This window comes from Eumetopias jubatus, unplaced genomic scaffold (assembly GCF_037043125.1).
Source record: "Eumetopias jubatus isolate StellerSeaLion01/CBP00866 unplaced genomic scaffold, mEumJub1_p1.0 scaffold_15, whole genome shotgun sequence".
Lineage (NCBI taxonomy): Eukaryota > Metazoa > Chordata > Mammalia > Carnivora > Otariidae > Eumetopias > Eumetopias jubatus.
The window spans coordinates 83,957,723-83,970,141 of record NW_028274821.1 but is presented as its reverse complement, the minus strand read 5'-3'; the positions used below and the strand labels follow the sequence as shown (position 1 = coordinate 83,970,141).

General features: G+C 39.2%; 1 protein-coding gene across 5 annotated transcripts in view; it reads left to right on the top strand.

The window, feature by feature from the left end:
• Positions 1–12,419, top strand: part of DENND1A (DENN domain containing 1A) — a 496,855-nt gene that overhangs the window by 165,380 nt on the left and 319,056 nt on the right. The window contains exon 1 of one of the 5 annotated variants that reach the window (XM_088019127.1): positions 687–728. The exons of the other annotated variants lie outside the window; for them this stretch is intronic. Within the exon in view, the coding sequence (XP_087875253.1) occupies positions 709–728 (20 nt within the window). The 5' untranslated portion in view covers positions 687–708. Of the gene's footprint in view, positions 1–686; positions 729–12,419 lie in introns of those variants that run through there. 5 annotated transcript variants of the gene reach the window in all.

Genomic DNA, 12,419 nt, shown 5'->3' with positions numbered 1-12,419 from the left:
GACTATTATGTTTGCATTTCTCTACACAAATATTATTGTTATTATTAATCAGCAAAGTCAGCTCTCTTCTTCACCAAGCTTAACATCTGTAATTCGGACTCTAGAGGGCAACTGCTGGAGAGACCACAGGGAGGAGGTACAACCCAGATGCTCTGTGAGATTAAATGCGTGCAGCTGGTCTCAGGCCTGCCTCAGTAGCCCGGCCCAAGCCTTACCCGCCCGGAGTAGCAGAGTCTGATGTAAATGAGTATTTACTTTTTGGTTCAACAGTGTTGGATTTTTTTTTTTCTCTTTTTAAACAAAATTTTCTCTTCCGTTTTTGCCTAATGTTCTCTTTCAGCCTTGGCCAGGGCACTGCGTATTTATATAGTCATTTAGAGGAGATGAGGGTTTAAGACAAGTTCTTGAAGTTTTGCAGAAAGGTTTTTGTTCATTTGTTTGTTTGTTTTGGAATATTTTGGTTTATAGTGTTTTTTCCTTTCAAAGCTGGGATGTACATATTTGGGGGTTGGGGTCGGACTCTGAACCAACATACTCTCATTCACTCAGCAAATTTCTGAGACTGGAAAACTGTTTATTTCAAAAGTTAAATTTAAAAATTGGTCTCCTCTGATTCTAATATTTGACTTTATGTGTCTATATGTAGGGTCATGGATGTCATGCTTACAAAAAGCTGGTTGATTAGGCTTCGTGCTGCCATCATTTAGAATGAAAAATAGCAGCAATTGGTATGTTTTCTATCCGTTATACTAGCTTGGAACTATGGGAAAAATGGGTGGGTTAATTCATTCATTTGTTTGTCAGCCCTTAATTGAGTGCCTACTATTAGCTAGTCCCTGCCCTTGAGGAGTTCCTAAGACTAACTGGGGAGATGGATGATCATGCTGCAGAATGCTATATATAATGCATAGGACAATTCCATGGCATAGCGTCTCCTTACTATTGATATTCTAGTTCCAGAGGATAGTGACTGTGGTTAAAAATAGAGTCCAGATGAATTCTGGGACATGGCATTTCATGGGTATTCAGCATGGAGTGGGGGAGGGAACTCCCTTTATCTCATCCAGCTTGTGCGCATGTAGAAGGCACACACAGTGGCACTTCCCCTGTGGCTTGGTTTGGGAACATTGCTGAACTGAGACTGGCATATGAATGGAAGGGTCTGCTCTTAACCTTGGGTGCCTAGTTGGCAGCATGTTCACCCAGCCGAACGCAGGTGCGATTTGGGTCTGGGTTCTATTAGCACTCTTGGTCTCCTTGCCTTTTGGAGATGCTTGGTCTCTTTGCTTTTTTTTCAGATGCTTTCCCATTAGTTAACCATTGCCTTGAGGTCCAGTCACTGTTCTCAGTGTGCCCAGTACTCTAACTTGTCTGCTCATAAGCCATCTGTACTTTTGCTTTCCATTTCTTCCCATGAGAGGCATAACTTCCAGTGATGGTGTCTGTGCAGACATAGCCTCCCCTGTTCGAGGATTTAGCTTCTTGGGATCACTTCCTCTCTGACTGCTCTCCCAGGCTTCTAGGCTTCCTGGCCCATATAAGTTGCTGGACCTTTCTGCCTTCACACATTTATCCATCCACCCAGAGCAGCGTTCTCCAGGCAGAGGTAATCATCCTCTCCTCTGGGTGCACCCAGCATGCTCTGCATACTTCAGTTACACACTCATAAACCTTGAGCTTCCTTTTACCTCTTCCTCCTATTACTCTGAAGTTAACTTTTTAAGGGTAAACATAGTGTGTTACACAACTTTGTATCTCCAGCACTTAGTGCGGTGCTTGGCCAAGATATTGTGTGCATGGCTTTCAGAGGCAGGGAGATGTATTCCATTTGAATGGAAGAACAGGACACTGTTCTCTGAGAGAGAGGACAGGCCTTGTGGGACACCAGTTCAAGAGAAAATGTGAAATACAGTTATTTGTAGAGTGATGTGGTTCATATTCCTAAACTTATTTCTGTTAGTTGTAAGAGGTGTATCTTTGAATTTCACCAGGGAGATCTAGTTGTTGAGTGACAGGCATTGTGTCCATAAAGGACTAGGCCATCAGTATTAGAAAACTTAAACTTCGTTTCACAATGAAAGGTTCTTAGACATCCTTTATACAGTATAAGTTATTGGGTTCATTGTAAGACACATGGTCTGTTCCTTCCCCATAGAATGTAAGCTCCATGAAGCCTGGGATCTGTTTTGATCACAAATATACCCAAAGTATAGTGAGGGATGGCTATGCCTAGTAGGCACTTAGTAATACTTGTTTTATGAAGGAAAGACTTCCTGATCAATAAGCCCTGTGTTTAAACATTTTTTAAAAGTTGGTTTAAATTCTATCACCAACTGACTTTGACAGAAATGTAGTTGTGCTAGAGGATAAACAAGTCTCATTCACACAAATACTGTGGTATGTAAAGTCAAATGCATTCTTTCTTCCCACAGTTGACTAGTTCTTTCTGTTAAAGTGTTTTACTTTTCCTTGAGATTTGCCATGATATTATTTACCTGTTTGCTGGATCGTCATCAATACTGGATTGAAAGCACGCCTAGGAGAACAGTAGTTTTGGGTAAGTCCTTCTTCATTATAAACCCAGGAGTGTGAGAGAGAGCAGTAGCATTTTCAGGTAGCACCAGCTGAGTCTGATGTGTGGTGTAAGTATTTACCTCTGAAATCTTTCAGATAGCATAAAGTGACCTGGAACCATCATTTTTTCACAGCTTCTGATTTGTCCAAATGACACATGTTCCATTAAGGCTAAAACTGTAATGAATATGTTATTTATAGCCAACTTCTGGTTTTGGAGGAATAGAAAGAGCCTAAGGGTTCAAGGCCATAACTGTGTTGTTTGTGGGGGTAGATTATGGGAGATATGGCACACAAGAATTAAATTTCTTTACTCTTTATAAGGGAACTTTAAAAATAATTATGTTCTACAATTTTCTTCTTTATGTATAGGAATCTCATTTAAGTCTTGAGAAAGTTTGAGTCACTGTCATTATACCCATATAAAACTGTTCAGAACCTATTATACATTTTGGGAAGAAATAACTTGTTTCATCAAGACAATATCTAAGATTTTTTTTTAGTTTAACATTTAAATTGTTATTCAATTTGTAGGTATCTTAGCACCTAGTATATACCAGGAATGAGCAATGTGTAATATTTGGTCTTTGGCCTTTATTTACCCAAAAATAAGCAAAAAAGATGGTCTCACCCCCAGCTTCCCCTATGAGAATCCTGTTCATTCAAGATTTTGATGACCTGACTTTTTAAAGTTGGTGTTATAAACTGAAAAGAATACGTACTTTTGGTCCTTTACCAAATTTAAAATTTAATGTGCTTCTGGATGCACCATTCCCGGGTCACCTCTGATTTTGATACCCACCTCCTATTTCACTTCGGTTATACTTACTGTCTTAGGAGCCACACAATCTTTGGGAAGGGCCTATGTAAACAAAATATGCTGTGATGAGTGCTATTTAAAAAAAATACGTATGTGCAAGTTTCTTTGGGGTCACCGATTAGGCAGTGCCCATCTCTGGCTTGAAGAATTAGGGAAAGTGTTGCTGATGGTTTCCAGTTAAAGCAGGTCTTAAAGAATCACTGGGGGCTTGCCTGGAGGAGAATTGGAGAAGAACTTTGTAGGCAGTGAAAGCTGGCATGTTAAGGCCCAGAGAAATGAAGGGTACAACAAGATGGAACACTGATGTGAGGGTGGTGGCAGGAGATGATGCCATAATGTCTTGGGGCTAGGTTGGGAAAGCCCTTGTGGGACATGCGTAAGAATTTGGATTTTCACATACCAAATGGAGCATCATCAGATGATAGGGCAGGCATTAGAAACATTGATGTTTGTAGACCAAAGGGAAAATGGCTTTTTGTACCTGAAATTGCTATCTGCACATGCTTGGGATTTTCTGGCTGTTGTTAGAGGGATGCTGCACATCACTCTGGGGGTAGCACTGTGATGTAGATTGGAATTTTCAAGCCCCAACTTTAGGTTTGTTTGTTGTCATTGTTGTTTTAACTATAACAATGGAATATGTTCCTGGGACCTTGTTGGGGGAATTCTTGTCCTCCTTTCCATGCAAGTTGGCATATGGGCTTGTGTTTAGACATTAATTGTGTTAAGTGATAACCATCTTCTTCCTGGAACACTTTCTGACTTAATGGCAGACACAACTATTGCGTCCTTTTTCATCCGCGTGGTACTCATTTCTACTATAAACACAGAAAAGCTCAGTTTTCACAGAGGGAAAAAGAAGCTAGAAGTAATAAAAGAGTCTGGTTTTAAGAACTTTGGTTTCTCTAACTGTTCCAGTATTTTTAAAACAACACATACAGTTCAGGAGAAAAATCAAAGGGCTCTTTCCTTAGGCAGGTGCCGTGGCAGAAGCCCTTTTGGATGGATTGTGTGTTAGATGCTTTGGTTTAAAATAAGTGTATGGGGGATGGGGAAGGGAGTTGGGAAGGAGGGCTGTGGGGACAGCTCCCAGATTTTTACCTTAAAAGCAGGTGCTGCTGAAATATTCCAGAAACAGATGGAATCTCCTATTCTTGTTTTAAGCTATTTATGGTTGTCTCGCCTGAGGGTACCCTGCTATACAAAACTGCACAGCCTGATGTTTGAGGGCAGTTTGGGCATCAAAGCTGGGGCCCCTCTGGGAGAAATCAGCCTTTCTTCCCCAATACCTTAAATACCATTTGGAAAACCTGGATCTTTCATACTGTTTAACGGAAGACTTTCCTCTGCTTTTCGAATATTTCCATCTCTCTGGAGCTGTTTGATTTCTTCTTAATTCCTCCCTGTAAATGTAGGGTAGGTACAGTGTTGTCTTCTGAATGGTCAGCTGGGAGAAGGCCCAGTTGCTCTGGCAGATTATAATTCCCCCCATTGTGGATCTGTCAGCAGCTGAACCCATGGGTCGGGTCCTGTGGAGGCTCTGGTTTAGTAGCCCTAGAACCCTTCCTGAGATCTTCAGTATTTTGAAAGGCTTGCATGGGAAGTGTGCTCATCACATCACTTTGTGGGAGGTGATAACTTTTTTTTTCTTAATTAAAAAAAATGTACTGGTTGGGGAATGTTGCATGTTTTATTGCCACACAGATGCCTTCATGCTTAGAAACGTATAATCCTCTGGGGAGCTACAACTCAACAATAGTAACAAGCTGTACAGTTTCAGAAAAATTACCTTTGAAGAGAAGAAAGGGAAATAAATGAAACTGTCCTTTCTCTCCTAGTGGCCTGCTGTTTGAGGGCCAGGAAGCTGGACAGTTGGAAAGGCAGGTGTGTCTTCTGTAGCAGCAACCCGCCTCAGGGTTGTCTGCCGTGAGAGGAGGCTTCTTTTCTCCTCCTGGTCCTTTTCAAAGGACACCAGCCTAGAATCAGCCTTCCTTCAAGCAACTTGAGCCCAGCATTATGGGTATCTGAAACTTCAAGACTTTGGCTAAAAGAAATTCTTCATTTTGAGACTGAATGAGTTGGAGATGACAAGAGACCATGATATTTTCTTGACCTGTTTTAAAAGCAGAGCATTTAGAACATTTCCTTGTCTTAATGCCCATGAAGCTTACTACAGAGCAACAAGTGAAACCACCCTAGGAACTCCCAAGAGCGCACTTTGGTCCCCCCCCCCCCTGCCACCGCCATATACCACTCATTGCTACCTCTAGCAATTACTGCTGATGGTTAATGTTGTTATAGCATTTTATAGATGGGTAGACTAAGTCAGGACAACTCACTACAGAGGATTTGGAAAGGAGGGGGGAATGATCATTTGTTAGCATTTATTTGATATACCAGGTGGCTTACATAATTCTCATTTATTCTTATTGCAACCTTATGAAATTATCTCCATTATAGAGAAGTAGGGGTTGAGACTGAGGGAGATACAGTGACTTGCCTGAGATCTCACCAGGAGTAAGTGAGGGAATTTGGTTTGGAACCCCAAATCCAAGCCAAAGCTCATGCTCTCAACAGCTTTGGGCATATTTCTACTAACTTACTTTTGGCCCTGATTCAAAACTCAGATTTTATTTTCTTGCCACCAAAGCAGCTATTAGGAGTTTGAAAAGTTTTTTCATCTCTCTGTATATATTTAGTAAAAGGAACCTTGATGGGTAGTTTGCCACTGCACAATGATTTCAGAGTGAGCTGTCAAAGAGTTCTTAGAAATAATATACTACAGCCCACCCTTATTTTATAAATCATGAAATTGAGATCTAAAAAGAGATTTTTGTCCCAAATTATTTAGCTAGTTAATAGCGGTCTTTTTGACCCCCCAGTCCACAGTTTGTCCAGGATATGGCAGTGATTCTTCCAGCTCAGGAGAATAAGGCCAAGGCCACCTGGATCTAAGGTTTTTCTAGGCTCAGTAATCTCCAATTAACATCAAGGCCAGCATCACTGAAGTCTGTGTGAACTATCCAACTGTATGATTATAAAGAAAATGATCAGTTCTGTTTAAATCTGAAGCAAAGTATGTTTGAATGGAAAACCAGTAAAACTGAGTCTGCTTTCTGAAAGAGTCTTAAGAATTCCCCATGAAGAACCCTTTTTGGGAGATGGAAAACATTCTGCAGGAGAAGCCGGTTGATGCTTTTTAGTGGAGTTTGAGTGTCAGCAAATTTTTTGGATCCCCCCCCCCCGCCCCGCCCCAAGCAAACCACTTTCTTATAACAGCAACAACAAGCAGAAGGCATTTATTTGAGCCTTATCTTTGCTTTTCACTGGGCAGGAGGTAGAAAGGAAAATAACTCAATATGCTTCACACCTAAAATTGCCCTTTGGATCTAAGCTGCACTCTTATTTTAAGAGCAAGTTAGATTTGTGAATACAAAGAGGAGTCTGAATTTAGGTTGTCTGGCCCTTCCAGTGATCAGTTTAGAAGCAGTGGGAAGCCTAGCATTTGTCCCTCATGGAGAAGCTCCAGGAGACTGAGGTAATTGTGTACCTCTTTACATCATGTCAAACAGAAAAATCATTATGCCATCTAATGTTGGAAGATCCTAGAATTCTCATAATCAATTATGAGCCACTTATTTTTAGGATGTCATTTTATGAGATTATGAAGACATACTTTCTCGTTAGAGGCATTTAGAAAACTTGAGAAAAGAGAAGCGATTTAACATCCCATGACTCTAATAGTGACTAGAGGAGTTTTCTTCCTTGAATGGGATCATGCTGTAGGTATAGTTTTGTATCTAGTCTTTTCACTTAGTATAGTGTAAGCATCTTTGCATATCATTAAATATTCTTTCCTGAGAATGTTTTTGACTGTGTACTTTGTGTGAGGTTGATTTATCAGAGAAGAAAGCTCTTAGGAAAATCTGAGAAAGAATTTTTTGCTAAGGCTTAGGTTCTTTTAAAAAATGCATTTGTTGTAGTGACTTTGTCATTTGGCTAATTACTTTGGTAATTTTGTTAACAAAACAAAACAAAAAACCCCACAAAAAGCAAAACCTGTCAACTACTTTTTATCTTAACGCATGAACTTATTACCAAATTCTTGACAAGGAGAAATAGTTATTAACTTCTGAAAACAATGAACATAAAATATGGAAGTAGTATCAAAAGTCTCCATTAAATCAAGTGGTAAATAAAGCCTTTAGTTTACTTTTCCTCTCCATATTTCACTTTGTGCATTTACGTCTATAATTCTTTTCTTTTTTCTTTTTTCTTTATTTTTATTTTTTTAAAGATTTTATTTATTTGACAGAGAGAGAGTGGGAGTGCATGAGCCAGGGGAGGGCCAGAGGCAGAGGGAGAAGCAGGCCCCCCGCTGAGCAGGGAGCCCGACGCGGGACTCGATCCCAGGACCCTGGGATCATGACCTGAGCCGAAGGCAGACGCCCAACGACTGAGCCACCCAGGCGCCCCTATAATTCTTTTCATCAATATGAGTTGTGTTGTGAATGGCAAAAGCAGTAATGTGGCATAGAGGGAATACTTTTAAAGTTAGATAGCAATATAAATTTTGATTTTTGAATAATTACATTCTGAATGAGAAGAAATTACACATACCTTAAAACTTTATGTAGAAATGTATGGAATTTTTAAACATTGAGGGTAAAATTAAATTCTGTCTTACAGTATGCAGCGGAAATTGACTAGGTTTTTATTTCTTATTCATGGGACAGGAAACTACCAGTAATCTTCAGCACAACCAAGGGCAGTTGCCCTTTAACTCAGTTCACAGGTGTTAGGCTGCCACTGTGGAGATTTTTAATCCCTTATCTATAACACAAAGCTATATTTATTATAAAATTAATTCTGAGAGGCATCATTTATGGTTTCTAATCCATTCTATTTCAAATGCCTTTGAAGTAAAGTGGGTGGAGCTTTGTATGTGGGGTTAATTGTCCCATTGTTCATTTATTCAGTCTGGTATTTTAACTAGCTCTTTATGTGTATTAATGAGCCCAAAATGCAGCAAAAATTCCTTGACTCTAAAAACTTAATATTAAGGAAAAAAACTTACTTAAAAATGTGGTGGAAAACGAAGTTGGGTGAAATTTAGTGCCCTATACTTTTTTTGTCTGAGCTTTTAATGACTGGTTTCCTTTTTTTTTTTTTTTTTTAGTTTTAGTTTTAGTTTTAGTCCCATAGGAAAGCAAGAAGTCTTTGGGGGACTAAGAAACAAAAAGTCACTGAAAACAAAAACAATTCCAAGCTAAAAGACTTAAGGAAGTATATTTGCTAGGGTCTAGTTTTCTACTCTGTTAGAATTTTTATGGTCACCTCCGTTAAAAAAATACTAATTCTGGATACCAGTTTTAGAGAAATTTTAATTAGTACTTTTTTCTTTTTTATTAGTATATGAAAATATACTAAATGTTGATCGTTTTCCTTAAAGATAACCAATGTTTTCTGACCACTGGAGACAGTACTTGTTTTTATATCTTTTTTTTTTTTTTTTTTTACTTTTCATTAAAATTCCCCAGAGATTATAATTCTAGATCTTTTTTATTTGAAGAGATAGTTAACTTTCATGTGGTGGAGTTCCTCCCTGAGCGCACCCTTTCCTCAGATTCAGTACTTGTCTTGTAATAGAAAGAATACTTGTACTATATTTGATTTTTTAAATATCTTTTAAAATCTTAAAAATTGCCTTTATAATAAAAATGTTTTCACTTACCCATCATTTATCTTTGTCTCAGTTACTTCAGTGGTGGATTGATGATGATACTAATTCAGAATATTGTGGTGAAGATTAAAACAGTGAAGACTTGATAAAGTTCTTTGATTATTGTATCTGCTACATAAATGTTTAATTGCAACCCTGCTCTTGCCTTTTGCAAATTGTGAAATAAAATCTGTAAATAGAAAAGTGCACGAAGTTTAACACCACCCCCCCACAACTTATGTATATATAAGTATATAAATATTTATGTATATGTGCACACATATGCAAACGTAAGTACACACTAGTAATTACATAACAAATACCTATGTAATCACCACCTAAGAAATCTTGTACACCCCAGAATAATTTTTGTCACCTATGTATGTATCTCTAAATTACGTGGTATAACTTTCTCTGGTTTTGAATGCTGTATGAACTGAATTACACAATTTGGAATTGTTAAGTCTTATTTCTTTTGCTGAACACTTGAGATTCAACCATGCTGTTGCTTAGAGTTGTTTTTTTCTTTGCTCTGTAGCATTCCGCATTGTATGACTATACTATAATTTGTCGAAGCTTTCAACTGTAGGTGGCCGTTTGGGCTGTTTCTAGTTCATGGCTTTTATGAACACTTTTGAACAGGTAGCCTGGTGTACATAGGCACTAGGTTTTTTGGTACATAAACCTAGGATTTGAATAGCTATGTCATAGGATGTGTTTCTCTTCAATTTTATTGGATAATGCCAAATTGCTTTCTAAAGTGGCATTGCCGGGGCGCCTGGGTGGCTCAGTCATTAAGTGTCTGCCTTCGGCTGGGGTCATGGTCCCGGGTCCTGGGATGGAGCCCTACATCGGGCTCCCTGCTCCACAGGAAGTCTGCTTCTCTCTCTCCCACTCCCCCTGCTCGTGTTCCCTCTCTCACTGTGTCTCTCTCTGTCAAATAAAGAAAAAATAAAATCTTTAAAGTGGCATTGCCATTTTATGGTTCTGCGAGATGTGTGTGAGCATTGCCATAGTCCCACACTGCCACTGCTTACTCCTTGCTTCTTAAAGAAGACATGCACCTGCTTCTCTTTCTCAGAGCCCATGAGATCTAGGTATTGTCCTTTTTCACTGACCTCATTGTCTAAAGAGGCATTGCTGGAGAAAGAGGCAGCCTGTGGGGAGGTGGGAGAAAGGCCGATCATCCCTGAAAGGTAAAATGAGCTCTGAGGTGCATGGCCTGGAGAGCATGGTCAGGAGTCCGCGCAGGACTTGAATCCTAGAGCTGCTAATGTGGACATGTGTTTTTGGGTGCTCCATTTACTCTTTTTGAGCTTTCATATTCCCCAATCTACTTTTTTGGTGAGGATTAGAGATAATGTAAGCGAAGATCCTGACAGGGTAGTCATTGGCACCTTACAACATCACACAGTGCTAGAGTTACTACTAGAAGGCTAGACCAATTTGTAACATCACGTCCTTGTCACAGGTGTTATTTGTGTAGGCATGTACATAACCAAGTCTTTTTTTTTTAGATTATTTATTTATTTGACAGAGAGACACAGAGAGGAAACACAAGCAGGGGGAGTGGGAGAGGGAGAAGCAGGCTTCCGGTGGAGCAGAGAGCCTGATGCAGGGCTCGATCCCAGGACTCTGGGATCATGACCTGAGCCAAAAGCAGACGCTTAATGACTGAGCCACCCAGGTGCCCCTACATAACCAAGTCTTCATGAACTTGATCATGTCAACTTAAAGATGACTCTTGGTGGCTATGAGGTCGTCATTTACAAACTGTTGGTAAGGGAGGGTATAAAATGGTCCAACGTTCCTAGAAAACAATTGGCAATATATATTCATAACCCTTAAATTATTCCCACTTTTGGAAATCTGTCCTAAGGAAAACTCAGGAATATATGTACAGGTACATGTATGAGGATGTTTATTGTAGCATATGGAATGAAAAATTAGAAACCATTTGTGGAGGGGGAGAGCTAAAGTCTGATACAGTGTTGCCATTAAAATGATGTTTTTGGTGATCCTTTAATGATACCGAGAATATTTAAGGCATAATGTTATGCAGAAGAAGCAAGAGATGAATTATATCTATATTTTGTAAGAAATTCATAGGAAAACGATTGTTGATTGGATAACAAAGTATTAACAATAAGGATAGTTAGGTAATGGAATTATGGGTGTTCTAATTTTCTTCTTTTTATGTCTTTAATAAGTAGTTATTCTGGCAGTTTTATCCTCTTATGCTCAATACAAATATTCATTGCACCACCGTTTATGTATTTTTTAACTTGGAAAAAAGCATATAAGTACATGATTCCAAATATATAGAAATTACAAAGAATATGCTTTAACTACCAAACTGATGACTGATGCTCTAGTGCATTTGTCTCCCCCTCCCACCTCACCCCCTGCCCCCAATTTGTGTTATAGATTTGAGCCCTGGGAAGATCTGTGTTCAAATTTTGATTCTACCTCTTGCTAGCTATAGGAATGTAAGCAAGTAATATTACTTTTCTGAGCCTGTTTCCTCATCCGTAAAATAGAAGATATTTCCCATGGTATCTGTGAGGATTAAGTGAGCTTTTTGATGCTCAACTCAAAGTCATTCTTCCTGTGTTGCCTTGCAAGATTTAAAATAACACCATCAGTTGTGAAATGCACCATTGATGTGAAAATGGCTTTTCAGGGGGGAAAAAGAGGGCTGTATTAAGTTTTCAGATTGATTTCAAGAAGCATCTTGATTTTGAAAATGTTGAAAGTGAGTTAGAGTTCATTTTAATTGAGAAATGATTGTATTAATTTCTGTCCTATAGATTATAGCTGTTCTCCACTCACCTAGTTGACCTTTAATTTTCTCAGAAATTTGTATCTTATTTGTGTAAGGGGACTAGGAACGTATTCCCAATGCGTGCCTCAAACCTGCTTTTTATGGCCTCAGGATCTCTGTCATAACCCGTTTTATTCTTTCACAAACTGAGCCCCTGGGGAGCTGTCTGCACTTTTCAGTGTGATCCAGCTGAATTCCTTCCCTTCCCCACTCGAGCCCTTTGATTTGCCAGGTTTTTGTTCATCTACCCTAAGGATGGACTGAGATCGCTGAGCTGAGCTCGGCCTCTCTTGTGGTGCAAAGTGAGAATTGTTTTTAATTGGGCAGAAACATGTGGAAGGATCAGGAATATCTCAAGGGATTACAGAGAAATTCCAAATTTGTACTACTTACAGCCTGTGTTTAGAACAGGGTCTGCTGGGAATAAATGTTAGTTAGTGTGGCCTGTGACCTTAAAAACTGTTGACATGGACTTCAGC